This window comes from Psammomys obesus, unplaced genomic scaffold (assembly GCF_907164565.1).
Source record: "Psammomys obesus unplaced genomic scaffold, mPsaObe1.curated_primary_1811, whole genome shotgun sequence".
In the NCBI taxonomy this organism is placed as follows: Eukaryota; Metazoa; Chordata; class Mammalia; order Rodentia; family Muridae; genus Psammomys; species Psammomys obesus.
The window spans coordinates 13,888,829-13,906,772 of record NW_026585691.1 but is presented as its reverse complement, the minus strand read 5'-3'; the positions used below and the strand labels follow the sequence as shown (position 1 = coordinate 13,906,772).

The following is a 17,944-nucleotide window of genomic DNA, read 5'->3' as shown; positions in this document are numbered from 1 at the left end:
ATGAATGTCTCTTGTTTTCTTAATCGTTAGCTGCTTGGAATTTTAGAAAAGTCAGGTAAACTTGTCATCTTGTAAGTATTGTTTTGCCTACAGTTACATCTCAGACTCCCGTTTTGCTTCATACGTGCATGAAGACTCAAACTGGCTGGCTGCTGTGTGTTCATCATTGTACAATATGGACGTCTTCTCTATAAATAAATGTAATGACTGCATGGCCTGGTCTATTGTATCATTATGTGTTTTTCACATTTGTTCAAATTACTCACAAAAGAATGCTTTTCTGTGACTTACATTGTAAGTTATTCAGAAATTTTGAAAGGCATCTTTTGCCACGTTGTCTGCCTTCACTGCATCGTGCTTTGTCAGCATGTTTCTGGCTTGTGGTGGAAAGGCTAACCCTGGATCATTTGCTACACAGAGCATGCTTCTGAGCTCCCAACCACTTACTTGTGTGCTTTATTTCCCATTCTGTCGCTTAAGTGTATATACTTCTTGGGGAAGGGGAAGAGTTATATGCAAAAAGTATAAGCAGGGAGAGCCTGGGTGTGAGCCTGGGTCTGATGAATGAGGGCAAGTACCTTCAGTATCCCCCAGCCATATGCTACCCTGAAACACTTTCTGGCTAAAAGAAATTGAGCATGTGGCCATGTGTAGAATACAGAGGGGAATTTTTTTTTTTTTCTAAATTGGATCAAACTTGGAATGGTATTATATCACACCTGTTTGGTCAAATGGGATAAGGTAGATTTTTAGAATATTCATAAAAGATATTTTTCTTCAGGAAGTATACAAATATTAATTCCCTGAAGTTCAGAAATGTCTGTGGTGAGCAAGTATTCATTTCACAGATAGCTTTTTGCCTTATTCTTTAATTTTGTCTTATTCTAAGTTGCTCTTACAGTTTAAGGCTGTTGGTAGTAAGTATAATGTAAAACGTACATATTAGACCAAAATACAATTGACTAAACAATCTGAAGACTGAGAATTCATTCCTAAGTTTGAAAGAGGAAATAAGTCATTAAAGAAGCAGTTGACAGCACTAAAGAGATGGCTTAGATGGTAAAGTGCCCACCACACAGACATGAGGACCAGAGTTCATCCCCTGGAGCCCTCGTTAAAAAAGCTAAGCATGTAGTCCCAGCACTGGGGAGAGAGAGTGGATCCCTGGGTGTTCCTGACATGCCAGCCTACCCTAACTAGGGAGTCCCTGGCCAGGGAGACACCTGTGTCTACAAAGTAGAATGAGACCCTATGAAAGATGAAATTGCTGTCTGACCTTCAGATACACACTAAGCTTCACCTGCTTGCAAGCACAAAACAGTTGATTATGGTAGACTTGTCACCTGGAAATTTTATTATCTAAGGAGGATGAAGAACAACGTATGGGTAGGAAGACATTTCATCTCACATGAAGAAAGTCGTAACCATTATCAGAAAGTTCTTCATGTCACTGAGCAAAAGGCGTATCCATCACAGAAAAGTAAACAAAACCCAAAACAAGTGATACCCAGAAAGGGAGGGTACAGGGAAAAATAGCCTCATTGGTTTTCATGGAAGTGTGAAAACATTTTAATCTATCAGAATTTTAAGTTCTTAAGTTGTCAACCAGATGTTGACAAATACTACAGGGAGGTACATTTTATCATGTAAGTATGAATTGTTAGAGCTGTCGTTGGAGAGACCACTAGAATTATGAAAAACTTTAAAACACATGTATACCATTTCCTCTTCTCTTCCTAGAAGTTTATTCTTAAAATATAATCCATTGATGCTAAGACACACAAAAGACTATACCTCATGTTTTACACGGGAGCACCAAGCATGCATGCTCCAGGCACCATCCTAGAGGCACATGAAGTAGTTCCCATTGACTAGAAACTGTCCTGAGTGTAGGTATCTAGAGGCAGCCATCGTGGACCAGTCTCTTGTGTCAAGTGCTTATTCCTGTCTGATTTTTACTATGCTTTTGTGAGGTGTAGACAATTCAGTCTACAACATCAAGACACTCAGCAGATACTATAGCAAGAAACCATGTAAATCAACATTCAACAGATTATTAAACTAGTGCTGGAAAAGAAGCAAGGGAGTGTCAAGACTGGTGAGGACTGATAGTATGGCCATAGTGTCGGCACATTCCTCTAATCTCAGCACTTAGGAGGCAGAGCCAGAGAGATCTCTGAGTCTGAGGCCAGCCTGGTCAGTAGAGCAAGTTCCAGGACATCCAGGGCCACACAGAAACCCAGCCTTGAAAAATGAGAGGGTGGTAGTGGAGAGGGAGAGGAAATAACTAGCAACATCAAAAATGTATTAATAAATAATCTGTCATATATCTGTAAGGGAAAATATTGTGGGGTCAAGAAAAGCCTTGAGAAATACAGTGACATTAGAACATGTTCTTGATGATATACATGCTAAAGATCATAGTGTCTTATATATGTGTTCCAATAATTTGTGGAATTCCAAAACTATATAATTTCAAAAATGTTCATAAAGTGAACATTTATATAATACAGCAAGGCTCTGCAAAGGATTCTAAAATTATGTATATTTTATTTTTTTTGTTCACCTTGTATTTCAAGCCAGATTCTGTTTTCTTTGCCTGTGAAATGTGGGTTCTGTTCTTCTCCCAATATTGAAAGGACAATACTGAGAACAAACAGTCTCTCAAGTGCAGGCAGCTGTTTGCAATGATGAAAAGCAGCATGGTGGTTGACCTAGACTGTTCCTCTGAATTACTGGTCTGATTGTTGTTTCCATAAAAAGTCACCCCTTCAGAGCAGTGGTTCTCCACCTGTGAGGTGTGGTCCCTTTGGGGATGCTGAACGACTCTTCCACAGGGGACACGTCGTAAGACCATTGGAAAACACAGATACTTATATTATGATTCATAACAGTAGCAGCATACAGTTACGAAGTAGCAATGAAAATAATTTTACGGTTGGGGTCCCCACAAAATGAGGAGCTGTGTTAAAGGGTCACGGCATCAGGAAGGTTGAGAACCGCTGCTGTAGAGGCTCCGTGGTGATCTCCAGGCCCTGCCTGGGTTAGCCCAGTGTCAGTTAAAGATAGGATCATTTTGAATTAACGCAGACACCAAAGAGCTAAACTAAGGTTTCCTGCTACATTCTGGAGTTTTTAGAGACTCCAAATCCAAACCCTTGTATTCTTGGAAGGTGTTATTAGTGGTTTAAGGAAGGTTTAAAATACCAGCTTCCTACATAACTGGTAATAGGGTATTTATATAGTGACTCTGCTTCCCAGAATTTCTAAAGTGATAGTAGACATTTTATCCTGATGACCGCCAGGGAACCTTCAAGTTCTGCCCATGAAACCAAAAGAGAGATCAGAATACATGCGAACGATTCAAGTAACAGGATAGTGAGCTCACGTCAGACCGATTTCCATATAAAAGGGTATTGGGATATGCGTGGCAAGCAGATAGTTCTTAAGGTGTCCAGGTAAACTCCTCAAAAAAGTGGCCACTGCCAGCGTAGTTTCAAGAATTCCATAAATACTCAAGTGTTGATGAGACATGTCATTTTTATCTCTGGCTTTCAGTTCTTGGAAAAATAATAGCCACCACATGTATTTGGCAGCAACAGATAGGTTAGGCACCAAATTACATGTGTGGCTCCATTCAATTGCTTACTGTTACTTTTGGCTAAAATAAATCTACCCGAACCTACAAAATAAGTGACTCAACCTAAATTCTAATCCGTGTGTGCATGATCTCACAGCATCCGCTCTCTCCACGCATATTGTGCCCCCTCAGCATCCATAAGAGGCTCTAACTTTTGAGCTGTTTTGAAGCTGGTATTTTTAATGATTTTTTTTTTTTTCTGGAGAGATGGCTCAGTGGTTAAGAGCTCTGGTCTACTTTATGTAATTTTTACTATGTAATACATGCGTAGGATACAAGTGGAAACTCTTCACATCTATAGCTGTGGGATGTCCAAACACATGTATCTTATGGGGAACTGGGACAGTGGACAGTGTCAAGGGAATGTGCCCATCCCTCATTCACAATTCAGTGTCCACTCAGTATACCTTCTGGGAGTCCGTGAGAATTATGTGAATAGCTGATATTGCCTCCTTTGGGTACGGATAAAGCTTGTCGTTTCAAAGCTAGCCAGGGATGTGGCCGCTGTGTACTGCCCTAAGAGACCTTTACACAAGTGCATAGCCCACACTGCACTCGGAGCTCATGCAGATGCCCCTTCCTGCGGGGGTTGGGAATGGTGCCCCCTGAGAGTTTCTTATGAAGAGATCTTTGTCAGGATCAGCAGAGCTCTTCGTAGGCAGGGGTGTCAGACCTCAGAAGGATGGGGCTTTGGTCCCTTTTCGCGATGTTCCTGGACATCCTTGATTTTCTTCAAGCAGTGCCACGCCAGCATGTGATGCAGTAATATACTTCTTTCACGACACTGCATTGGGCTCTAGGTCTTGAAAATTGCCTCATAGTTAATTGCTACTGTTGTGATTCTTGTTAGAACAGAAAAAAGAGTTCTGCTGTCCTTACATGTAAAAGTATGCATCCGTCTTTCCTAAGCAAGAAGATGAACTGTGTGAACATACTTGAGCTTTTGGTTGGTGCATAAGCATAAGCGATGGAGGGTGGGTAGATAAGAAGGGTGTTATTTTGGTCACGTATTCCAGCTTCATGATCTCACGTACAAATAGGCAGTCATCTGGCCGACCGACCTTGAGAATTTTCTAGAGACTTTCTGTCCCGTTACAGTGTTATTCCATAATTATGAAAGAAATGTAAAGGGTAGTTTTATTGTGATAACTGGAAGATTTGGGGAAAAGTGGAAGGGCTAAAGGACATTCAGGCAATTTGGATTACTGGTAAGATTTTTAAAAATGGGAAGAAGAAAGGTATTTCTATAAGAAGTAATTATGTAAAAATACAGTGAACAATGAACTAGTTTTACTGGGTTGGGAAACTTGAATTCTAAGACCTGAAAGGGACTGTCCAGCCTTCCTGTGCATCACGGTGCGCTCTCTCTCTCTCTCTCTCTCTCTCTCTCTCTATGGGACAACAGACAGATGTAAGTCTGTGTCTTATAATGTTAATGCGTTTGTGTATGATCTCTGCAGTTTATTATATTAATTGGCAATCCTGATATTCATAGAAGAAGAAATAAAAGGATTATGCATGAAGTTAACTATGTAGCAATTTTATAAAGATGCATTCCCCTTTTCTAGGGTGTTACACACCTATATGAAATACACACATAAGCAGAAGAGGGCAGGAAATACATATTCAGGCAGTTTAGGATTCAAGAGTCTTCCTCTAGTGAGAGGGCCTAGGGAAAGAGAAGTATTTTTCCATGTGTCAGAGAGACATCAATAAGTTCCTTCATGAGCTTTTTCTACTCGGGATAGAAGAATGTGGTGCTTTATGGAGTCTTGAAGATGTGTGTGTGTGTGAGATCAAGTTGGTTTTCCTCCCCTTTGGTTCAGCTTTTCTGACTCAGAAATTCATGACCTATGTGTTTAGGAAAGCCTTGAACTAATGTGTCTTGAAGGCCACACATTGAAAGTTCAGCTACCCTTAAGTAGATTCAGATGTGGATGAAGCTGTTGGTTTAATGCAATTGTTAACAGCAGAACATGGCAGAGATGAATGTATATATTTACCAGTGTTGTTTCTTGTTAAGATGTTACTGGCTTTGCATTTCTCATGGGGAATTAATTTTACATAAATTTTACAAAATTAATTTATGAGCAACCAAAAGCTATCAGAATGTGTTTGGTGACAATTTATATATAGTCTATCAGGCTCTTCTCTCTCTTTCTTAACTCTGGAATATTAAAAATACTGGAGTTACAGGGCAGGCCCTGAGCTGTGTACTGGTGTCATTGTTACCTCTAACCTAATATTTTGAAGTAGAATTGTTTAATTCCCTATGACTAAGGAATACTGTCTGGACTTGTGTAGTTTAGTTAACATTTAACCAGTCCAGCTGCAGTAGGTATCAGCAGTGAAAAGTAACATTTTTCAGAATGCCAGTTTGAACTGTCTTACTTTCTTTATTCAATTTAGAACATGTTTAACATTTTGTATAATTTACCGTAACCATATATGGTCATTGTTGAAATTTAAAAGTCATATATTTCAATGCATCTCCTTCATGCTGTTGGTAAAATATCCTGTACGTGCCCCCCCCCCCCAACGGAGTAAAAAACAAAAAGATGCTTTTCTCTCCCACTGTAGATCGGCGGATGCTGCAGCCTCACCATGTTCAGCGTACGGGACAACAGCTTAACTCAGATACCTGCAGAGGTGTCACAGGCCATGGAACTTCACGTCCTGGATGTGGCAGGGAACAGGTAAGGAAGGAGGAGAAGCAGATATATGTGTAGCCCCAGTCTTTGCTGTGCAGCTCTGCAGCGACGGCTTGGCCACATCTTACTGAGCAGTATACTGCTTAAGTGAACAGCCAGAGGGTTAGAGAACACTTGATGGGGACCTCACTGTACCAGAGCCAGGTGGAGCGGTGACAGCAAGCCTGAACATAGGCTACTTCAGAGCAGAGCCCTTCCCCCGCAGACCAGAGGCTTTGCAAGTCACAGTGGGCCTTAGCGATTCTTCATGTGCAAAATGAGCTGGACTCAGTTTGAACCTTTTTTGTTTGTTTCTTTTCTGTTTTGTTTTGTTTGTTTGTTTGTTTCTGAGGCGGGGTAGAGTTTCAGTGTGTTGCTCAGGCCATCCTCTTTCCCCAGCTCTCAGAAACCTGCGACCAGGGTTGTATACAACCCCCACCCCATGGCAGATTTTTAAACACGGGTCTTGATATTCTGTGTCAGTCACTCTCTACCTCCTGAATTTGTAAATGAAGTTGCGTGATTAAAACTTCGTGCGTAGGGACAGGCACATGCTCGTGGGGAGAGGCTCCCTAATGTTGGAGTAGCCAAATGATTCAGCACCCAAACCACAGGCAAAAGCAGATGTTGTCCCTGTGATACAGCAGCGTTGTTCTCCCATCCCTAGCTCTGTGCTGCAGCCAGGCTTCACTGTGTAGACTGCAGCCCCCTTTCAAGCATTCTGAGCTAGTTTCAGCACTACCTGTTTGCATGTAATGTGTGTCACCCTTCTGAGCTTGGTGTTCTCCTAAGGCACACGGTCTGCTTCTGTGTCATTGTATCACTTTTTCCACCACAGCATTTAGCACATGGTGGATAGCTGGTAAATATTTGGATGAACAAAGATGTCATTAGCTTTGCAGAATGAGCAGCATGGTGTTGCAAAATGTGTTAGAGCCTTCATTGCTAACAGGAATTTAAGGACTGCTCGTGAATGCGATAGGGATAGATAAGCAGTAACCTGTTAAACTGGAGAAAACCAATTTTCCTTGGTAAAGACCAACAGTGTGAAGAGTGCTGGGGGACTGGCTTGCACATACTGATTAGCTGGTCACTTAGGTCAGGCACAAGCCACCATGCTTCATCCTTTGCAGTGGACCCTAGACAGCCGGGCTAAATAAGCTGTAATTGGAGATGAGGTATGGCCTCAGAATGCTCACCCTCTAAAAGGTTACTCCTCTGGAGAAGTCTTGATAGATTCTTAAGACCATTAAATGGTGACGGGAAACTCAGGATTGATTTAGACTGAACGTCGATTTCTGCTAGTTGCTCACAAGCCCATAGAGCTTGGGAAGTACTGGTTTTTTTCAGCTTCCTTTCTGCAGCCTGGGAAACCTGGGGACTCTGAACATTTCCCTGGTCCTGGCTGTTCTGGTGAGCATGAATTTGCATTCTTAATTCTTGAGCAGAAAGATGGCCCTGACTTCTAAAACTGTTTTCTCTGAGTAGAGGCATCTTTCTCCAGTTCTCAAAGAAAAGGGAAGTTAATTTTTTATTATGCTTGTGTTGGGGTGGAGACATACATCCAGTTCAGAAGTTGATGTGCACAACTTTCATCTGAGTCAGTCAAATGTACCATCTTGTTCATTCATATATAGATTCTCAGCTTTTAAAAATGTGTAATCACTACTGTTGTAAAATCTTGGGATTGAAACCAGTAATGATAGCAAGACTGCCATGTTAGTGTTGAAACTTGCAGAAACACCGTCCAGGGGAGGTGATTGAAGTCGCAGCCTTTAGCTCTTGTATAAAAGCATTGCTTGTTGCTGAGATTGCCTGCTGCTAGGCAGGAACTTGCTTTAATGGACCCGATAGGATGTTTTACAGCAAGGGTGACTCTAGACTACCCCGTTGGAACCGTGAAACCCGTGGCAGTGGTAGAAGTGGCCTGTGTCATCAGCTACTCTTAACTCTCTTCCTAGAAGTACTCACCAGGCATACACAATAGGATGCTTGGGGCTCTTGCTTCAATAGAAGTAATACCAAATACTAGAAACTGTGTCTGTTAGTAGAGAAATAGGTTAGACTTTGGAGTTTCGTGTTGTGTGTGCATATATGTGCATAACATGTTCTAATAAAACAACATAGACTTTTAAAACCAGAATATTACATCATCAAAAATGAGATTTGTTTTTTCTGGATTCAAATGAAGACATGATTCTTGAGTAGAAAAGCAAGTATTCAATGGTGTTGCACTCAGTTTTGTTTTTTGTTGTTGTTGTTTTGTTTCCTAAAACAAAACCATGTTTGTATGCTACTCCAAGCTACTGATAACAACTCCCCATCAGTAGAGGATGGTGGAGACTTGCTGAGTACATGGGTCTTTTATTTGAGAGATCTTGCTACTTTTTTTTTTTTTTTTTCCATTGCTCTTATTCTAACTTTGGAAAACTGCTTGAAACTAGGAAATTCTGCTTGGAAGTAACAAACAGATGAAACATTAAAGCATAGCAGTGTTCGTCCATTGGTTGACATTGATGAACACTACATTAGCCAGGAGGCATGCTGGGTTCTTCAACACCTTTGGCAAAGCGGTTTCTGTAATATTCCTGAGGCGTGAAAGGTCACTTAAGGCCGGGGTTGTTTGCAGCTTGTTTGCTCTCATCCTTGACCATCAGTGCAAAACAGTAAATACTATTTTTATTTCTGGGGCATGTGGTGTTAAATGGAACAGAGAGGTGTGTGCAAGCAAGACCAGGCTGCTTGTGCTGATTCTGTGGCACAGAGAAGTGCCGAGTTAAAATTTAAAATGTACCTACTCCCCTGGAAACCTGGAGTGTATTTATATCATTTTTCTGACTTCTAGTTGGACGGACGGTTTTCCTGAGCGAAGCAGGACAGAGTGTGTCTGTCTGCAGTGAGTAGGCCACGGCGTCCTGGGAAGGGGCTCGGCCTGGCCAGCAGAATGTGTGCAGGCTGGGAAGGGGCAGGGACACTACAGAGAACAGTTCTGTTGAGGACGGGCTGGCGTGTGGCGCGCACTTGGTCAGAGCGTCCATGTTGGAGCTGGCTGGCACTTCAGCTATTTGCAGGGAAGCCAGTGTTTGAGACAACTCGTTAATGTGAGTTGGAATACGATTATAAGGCCTGCTGTTGTAGAGTCTAGTAATTTATTTTAGCTTTTATCACCCACTTGTCATCCTTGGAAGCTGTTATTTGTTGGTGATATTTTTAGCCTTCTGATTGCCTTTGCCGGTGCTCGCTGGGAAGCTGGTGATTGCTCTGAGGCATTGGGGGAGCAGATTGTCTGTTTGGTGCCAGTTTTCAAGTCTTGATCATTTTTTTCTCCCTTGTGCAGTTGTGAATAAGAACAGCAGAGTTACTGACTATAATGTTCTTGAGCAACACTTGAAACGTCTAATGTTTTAGAGGATAGTTGCTTAACTCCTGTTTTAAAAGAAACTGTAAAAATCCAGAACATTTCATTTCTGTAATATGAAAGTGTTTTTTCTATGTGATACTTGTGCTGTGTGTTCGTGTGTCTGTCTGTGTCAGTGCTTCTTGGAGTCAAACCCCAGGGCCTTGTACCTGCTAGGCCAGTGCCCCCGCACTGGGCTGTGCCCTCAGTCTTGTAATGGGTATTCACACATGTGTAAAATGTATGCACATACCTCTCTCTCAGTGCATGGCAAAAAAAAAAAATTGTCTTTAATGTTGAATTAGAATGTGTATACAACAGAGTTGTTATAGAGAAAGCAATGACTTTTGGGTACCACGAGAGATTTCGCTTGTCTCACTTGAGGAGCAAACACATCTAAGTGAGGAGAGGGTGGAGACAAGCTGCTTTCCCTCCCAGATATCCTTGTATTGGGCTGAGCTCTTCACTACAAGGAAACCAGTGTGACCTTCATTAGTGAACTGTTGTCGTAGTTAGGTTTCTGTTGCCCTGATAGAGGCCATTACCAAAAGCAACTTGGGGAAGGAAGTATCTGTTTTATCTTACACTTTCAGGTGACAGTCTATCACTGGGGGAAGCCGAGGCGGGAACTTGGAGGCAGGATCGGAAGCAGAAGCCGTGAAGGAATGCTGTTTATTAGCTTGCTGCCTCTGGCTTGCTCAGGTTCCTTTCTTATACATCCTAAGACCACTGGATGTGGCATCAGCCACAATGAGTGGGTGAATGAGCCCTCCTGCCTTCTCAATCATTAGTCGAGAAAATGCCCTGGGTAGGCAATTTGGATGGAGGTATTTTCTTAATTGAGGTTCTTCTCAGATAACTGTAGTTCCTGTCAAGTTGACTGAAAAAACAGGGGCTAGGTGTGGTGGCACATGCCTTTAATCCCAGCACTTGGGAGGCAGAAGCAGTCAGATCTCTGTGAGTTGGAGGCCAATCTGGTCTACAAGTTAAGTTCAGGACAGCTAGGGCTCTGTTACACAAAGAGACCCTGTTTCACAAAACAAAAAGAAAGGAAAGATGGAAGGAAAAGAAAAAAACAAAGCAAAAAAACCCAAAAACAAACAAAGAAAAAATAGAACCAACCAGGACAATTGACCCTTTGCCATCTTGACACACAAACATATCAGTATCCATTTGTAACCTTTTTTTCATGCCCATAATTTATATTAGTGTCACAATATAAAACACAAACACCTTTAAAACCCCCACAGTCTTTAAAAGATTCAAACACTGTAGAAGTTTAATCTCTAAATTATCCCAAATCTCTCAACTGTGAGCTCCTGTTTAAAAAGGAAAAAAAAAAAAAAGGCCTACATACTTTTTTATTGCAAGAGGGAAAAATGGGCAAAACCAGATCACAGTCATGTCAAGTCAAAGTAAAACTGAAGTTCAGAAGTATAAACAGCTCCGTGTCTGATGCCTGGGATTGGTGGTGGTCTTGGCTCTAAAGGGAGGCTGCATATCTTCAGCTCTGTCATTCACAGAAAACACAGCTTATGTCATAGGCTCAGGCCAGCTTCACTTCACAGCTGCTGCCACCCTTGGTGGTTTGGTCCTGGCATCGCCAACATGCTGGATCCTCGCAGGCCGCACCTTCAGCAATGGCCGCCTGGCTTCTCTCTAGGGATTCTGATTCTGCCACACAGTAACATGCCTCAGCTTTTCTCGATGACCCCTTCAGTCCTGGGGTCTCTATAACTGAGACTGCACCTTCACCAAGGCCTCTCCTGGCCTCTCACAGTGCCAAGCCTCAGCTGCTCTCCACGACTTCCTTAGGCCTTCAAATCTAGTGCCACTTTGAGACTCTCAGACATTACCAAGTCCCGCTGCCAGCATCACATGCAGCCTGGCCCCTCTGGACCGTGACTTTTATGCCCTGGCTGCTAATCCCAAGATTGGCCGGAGAAAAACCAGCTCCACCATTTTGAGCCAAATTTGGAGCAAGCTCTATTAAATACCAACCAGGATGGACTTTGGTCAGGATCACTCCTTGGAATTTCCAGCTGAGTGGTCCTGAGACACGTTTATAAGATCGTTTATAAGCAGGCACTTATGCAGACAAAAGCCACAGGCTACCGTACTTTCCCATGAAGTTTTATTTTCCAAGAACTTCATGGGTATTACATGACCCTGGGGAAAATATTCCCAGAAGTACTTACCTCAGTATGCTGGTCTCGTAATCAGTGCCTGCTGGCTGGGTTTATGAAGCCAGAGTCATTTGGGAAGAAGGAACCACAACTGAGACAATGCCTCCATCAGACTGATCTGTGAGAATCCCTGTGGGGCATTTTCTTAATGATTGATGTGAGAGGGCCCAGCTCACTGGACTGTGCCACCCCTGGGCTGGTGGTCCTGGCTATCTAAGGAAGCAGGCTGAGCAAGCCAGTAAGCAGCAAGCACTCCTCCCTGGCCTCTGCATCAGTTCCTGCCTCCAGGTTCCTGCTGGAGTTCCTACCCTGACTCCGATGGTTAATGAACTGTGCTGTGGAAGTGTAAGCACCATAAGCCCCATTCTCTCCGAGTTGTTTTTGGTCCTGGTATTTTATCACCGTAATAGAAACCCCGAGTAGGACAGCAGCTATTTTCTCAGCTCCACCTAACCAGCGTCAATTGTTCTGGAAACAAAGGTTTTACTTCAGCGTTACTGGTCTTGTGCTAATCGTATCTGATTCTTCAATTTACCTGACAGATTCTGAAGTCAGAATACCGCACAAATGGTCCCAGGAGAGTCTTTGCTCTCCTCTGAAACTTTACAAGCCAGGCCTCCGTTGTCTGCCCTGCTCCTGTCATTTCACCTTCAAATCTTTCATGAACTACCCCACCTTACTCTTCAGTACTTAGTGTCATTCCTAGCCCAAAGTTCCAGACACTGTCTCAGTCCCCAGCAAAACAACATGGCCTGTCACAGCAGTAAACCCTAACCAGGCTACCAATTTCTATACTAGTTAAGTTTTTATTGCTTTGATAGACATCATGACCCAGCGAGTTGGTAGAGAAAGGGTTTATTTCAGCCCGGCCTCTCAGGTACTAGCCCATCACCGTTGCAACTTTTATGAAGCACATTCTTGAGAGTTGCGGTCTATCAAATATTCAGGTGTCACATTTCAACTTTTTAAAGCGTATTTATGTGGATTCTGTCATCTGAAACTAAATTAATTGATGGGATTGCTAGTCTGAGAGCTGGGAGTGATTGGGAACCAGAAGATCAAAGTTTACCTGGGGTACCTGGAAGGCTCTCCCAGAGACAGCGGGTGGGGGGTGGCTCCTCATCTCTGGTTCTGGCACAACCTGAAGTCTTTGCCTCTCTGCCTCTCTCCTTCCTACCCCCCACCCCCGGACTCCCAGCCACTGAGGCTGCAGCCCTCCGCAGTGGTAAGAGCTGTGTCTGGGACCATTTTCCACTCTTAAACTGAAACCCAACTCAAGGCCCTCAAATGTGGCTTCTACTTTCTTTGGATATTTAGCCCTGTGTCGTGCAGGTCCTACAGAGCAGGTAGCAGTAAAGAGAAGTGGGAACCTCGTGGAAGACTCTACTGGCAAATCATATTAGGAACACAGTATCTTTATTTACTCCGGACCCAATCTCAGGGCTCTCGTTTTTTATTTTCTTCTCGTTTATGTTAAGAGGGGTCAATTCTCCCGACCTTTCAGGTGGTGACATCTCTTGTTTTATCCCAGGTTGCATCATCTTCCCCTGTCGCTGACCAACCTGAAGCTAAAAGCCCTGTGGTTATCTGACAACCAGTCCCAGCCTCTCCTCACCTTCCAGACAGACACGGACCGTACCACAGGGGAGAAGATTTTAACCTGTGTCTTACTTCCTCAGCTGCCTTCTGAACCCACCTGCCAAGGTGACTTTGTTTTAGGGACAGTGAGCTGGGGCTAACGTCTGCCCACATGGCCTCCTCCTCCCAAGCATGCTTGAGTTTTGTTCAGTTTGCCTAACTAGAGGCAAGGTGAGACATCTGTGGGCTACTCCGGAAGGGTCCCTAGGCCTTCACAGGAAAAGACCACTCACATGTATTCATGTCGGAAATTGTGAAAGCAACCCTTTGGTTTGCTATGACACAGTAAGGATAGAAGCATAGTTCTCATCAAAGGGCTGGTGTGTTAAAATCGAAACTGGTATTGGAGGATTGCCAGTTAACGCCATCGGCACAGAATCCCGCGAGTTGCTTTGAATCATTATGTCTTTGTTTTGTAAATTTTGTGCTTAAAAAATATTGACAGAAACATGATGGTATGAATCCATTGCTGAGGGAGATGGGTTTGGTAGGCATGCGAGAGTTCTCCGAGGTGGAACACTCCAGAATGACCTTGATGATCTCAGGAAAGTGTAGCAGAAACACCACAAAGGAAAAGTACCAGCCCCATTTGAGTGCAAGCACATCACAGCCAGGAAAACAAAACAAATGAAAAGTATGTCCTTAGTGGGTGAGAAGAGCCACAAGAGCACGCAGCACTACATTTTAACCTTTCATAATGAAACATTAAGTGTCCCACTCTATCAAATACCTCAGGGGATCTTAAATGGAGTTCTGTTATAAAGGACTAATTCTGCCCAAACCTTTGTGCTCCTTTTTTTTTTATAGTTTAACTGAAAACAAAGTTTGGAGGTTGAAACAGTGGTCTGCCCTCCTTATTTTTGGCACTGTGGGTCTCCATGTGAATTCCAGCCAGTCAGCCACTAAATTATAGGGTAGCCCTTCCCAGTCCCATGGCCAGCATTCCCTGCTAAGGTTGTTTCTGTCACTGCAGAGAGTCTGCCTCGCTGTGGTGCCCTGGAGAGCCTGGTAAATGACGTCTCTGATGAAACCTGGCATGACCGCACAGTACACAGAGTCAGTGCGATCCGATTTTTGGAAGATGAAAAGGATGAAGATGAAAATGAAACGGTATGAGGGTGGACACTCTTCCAAAATTAACAGTGGCCCCTAATATGGATTTTCTTTGTTTTCACATAGTGTATTTTCTATTTTGCCTTTAATATCTAGGATTCTTTTTTTTTTTTTAGCCTAGTTCTCAAGGGACTGAGTCATGACATGTAAATGGGGCAGGTTGAACTTTCTGATGTTGTTATTGGAATAGATTTTGATGTGTTTTTTTTTTCTTTTTTTCTTTTTTCCTTCCTTCCTTTTTTTTTTTTTTTTTTTGCTTGTGTAAATGCAGTCTTTTTCTATCTCCAGTGCCACTCATGGCCAGGCTGTGTTCACTCCTTTGTAATGTCATTATGTGATTCAATACAAGACATCTCTCTTTCTTGGCATACCAAGCTATCATGGCCTTTGTGTAAAGTTTTGCCATCTTGCTTGAACTATCTTGGCAAGGTTCTATTTAGAAATTAGAAGCGTAGTTGGAAGCTCTTTGGCTCACATTTGAAAATGTCTCTCAGACACTCCGTGTCCCAGCTCTTGACACTGGTTCATACTTGCTGAACTTTTTTTTATGATTTTGATTTTCAGTCATGTATATGCATGTGTATTTGAGGATGCTTGTTGCCTGTGGAGTCTGGAAGAGGCTTCCGGATGCCCTGGCACTGGCTGTAGTTAAAGGCAACTTTGATCTATCCAACATGGATGCTGGACTCAGAGCCCCAATGCTGGCTTTTTTAAACTCTCTGTACCAGCTGGGGTTTTCATAGGCAGGGCTTGGAGGGGGTGCTCGCAGTTCCCCAGACAAGGCCGGTTTACAATTATTGCTGTTGTCTTTATTAGTCCAGCTGTTACCAGATGGGACTTTAAGCATCTGCCTTAGTAGAGAGCAGAATGGGAGCCAGGGATGATAACTTCAAAGCCAGTGTTTCTTTAAGGCTTAACCACAGAGGTTTCAGAGTGTAATTACTTCAGTGGTGGTTTTACTCCCTCAGAAATGCTTTGTTACACTAATGTGTTCAAGATAGGTCTTTGGAAAGATGTAAACGCTGCTTTACGAGATAATGAGCATGTCATATATTAACTAATAGGAAAATTTACAAATTGCTAAGCCCTGTGACTTAACTCTCAGCACTGTGGTCTTTACTAGAAGAACCTGCACTTTCACCACAGCAGCAAATGGCACACAGCAGTCAAACCAGATGAAGTCCTTCTTTCTTACTTTCTCTTTTTCAACTCCCAAGCCTTGAGGGGGTAAAGGAAACCAGAGCTACTCTGAATAATAGAAGAACATTCTAGCAAATTTAATCTAGGATATTAATTTATTTTTCTTCTTTACTCCATAACTATACCTTAAATTTTGTTAATTTCCGTGAACACGTAGAAAATTATTATTTTATACTAATATTTTAAAATTATTCCTTTATTCTAAAAGTAGTATATCCAGTCATGACTATGAAATTACCCTAATGTTCCATGAACATGGGGTGAGCAGCTTATGAACGCACATAGCTGTGAAGAAAGCTCTTTCTCCTGGAACTCGGATTTCTGAAGTTGTAAAATTGGTATTGGAATGCTAATGCTTCAGGGCTGCATGGTTTGAGACAGTCATGGATAAAACCAAACACTCGGGCCTCTGTTTGTTTGCAGAGAACACTTCAGAGGCGCGCCACCCCACACCCAGGGGAATTAAAGAACATGAAAAAGACGGTGGAGAATTTACGGAACGACATGAATGCTGCTAAAGGACTGGATTCAAACAAAAACGAGGTCAGCCACGCCGCTGACCGTGTCACCACGTCGGTGTAGCAGTCGCCTCTGCGTCCTACCTGCCGTGTCTTCCCTGCTGTAGAGATGCCCCCGTGCGTCCGCCGAGCTGCCCGCATTCCTCGTGCTCACCACGCCTGTGCCAGGATGCTGCTCTAGCACAAAGTGCCTTACGTGTCCCTCAGTCAGCCACCCGCGCCAGTAGTCTCCCACCCTGATTGTGTCTCAATTTCAGTTTTGCATAATAAGTAGAATACACTACTGTCAACATCTGATCTTCGTTTTTGTCTTATGTTGGGGTTTGAGAGAGCAGGCAGGGAGATTACGGCCCTCGGCCCTCCATTGAGTGCTGGACATTTTGAACCCACGTTCTTATGGACCTACTGATGAGAGGAAGCTTTATGTGTGGAAAAAAAAAAGATACTTTTTTAACCTTTCTTGGCAGCTCAGATGGTGTAAATTTTAAAATTTTATATAGGTATTTCATAAAGAAAATTATGTATTTCTTTGTTATTTTATCTTGAATACGGTACATATTTTCGTATTTGTGAAGAAAAACAAATTAGGCCTAAAGTATTCGTTCTTGCCTGTACCACCCACTTCGTGCCTTACTGTATTCTGTCCTGTCACACCAGTTGTAAACAGTGACCGTCCCTGAGCAACAAGATGGGAACACAGGTGTGGTCATTTGAAAGCAGCGTTGCATTTTAATCAGTCACCTCCTGATTTGTTTGTTAACCAAAATGATGAATTTACCAGTGACTTGTAAGCTTCATCGAGTTATTTCTTGGAAAAGACAAGCCAAAGGATCAGACTGCTGACACATCATTTCCCACGAGCTCCCTCTTCCTGCCTGAATTCCGAGGAGCACAGCGTCAGACTGCCTACTCCAAAGGCATGTGCGCCATTTGCGTAATAATACGCAGCAGAAAAGCACAGAAAAGAAAAGACTGGTTCAGAAACTCTGCGGATCAGTAACTTAAGTGTTGCAGAAGAATGACTCTTGTCAAAGAAAGCTTTAAAAGTTTTATATCCAGATAACAGACCACAATAAAGCAAAATAACCTATGCCGTAATGGAGACGTTGCTGTCTTTATACAAGTGCACTTTGATCTGTAAATAGTTTTAATCAGAGCATAACAAAACACTGCTTCGTGGTTTACTTTTAAAAATGCTAATTTAAGGGGTATGTTTTAAATGTGTTTTTGTTGTTTTCCTTTTACGTATGCTGTGATGAAAGAGAAAATGCAAAGTGCCAGTCACTGTGTGGTGTCTGGGAAAATCATTGGTTATGTTTTTGGGGGGTCCCCTATGAAATAAACTCATCTTGGATATTGGCCATAGCTTCTTAAAAATTGTTACTTTGTGTGTTCAAAATGATAGCATATAACTGAGCTCTTGCACAGAGTACCTCTATCCACTGAATATCTAGGTTTTAGCCAGTTTGTTTAGAGTAACTGCTGATGAGACTATTCGTGAGTCATTTTTCCACACAGGGCAGAGCCCAGAACAGGCTTCTGTGTGGTTCATCGTTGTGAGC

The 17,944-nt window shown here is 42.7% G+C and overlaps 1 protein-coding gene across 1 annotated transcript in view; it reads left to right on the top strand.

Annotated features, from left to right (window-relative positions):
- Lrrc1 (leucine rich repeat containing 1) overlaps positions 1-17,738 on the top strand; it is a 119,461-nt gene extending 101,723 nt beyond the window's left edge. Inside the window, exons 11-14 of the mRNA XM_055598818.1 lie at positions 6,221-6,336; positions 13,445-13,617; positions 14,525-14,661; positions 16,288-17,738. Coding sequence (XP_055454793.1) covers positions 6,221-6,336; positions 13,445-13,617; positions 14,525-14,661; positions 16,288-16,446 — 585 coding nt within the window. The 3' untranslated portion in view covers positions 16,447-17,738. The remainder of the gene's footprint in view (positions 1-6,220; positions 6,337-13,444; positions 13,618-14,524; positions 14,662-16,287) is intronic.
- Positions 17,739-17,944: the final 206 nt, after the last annotated feature.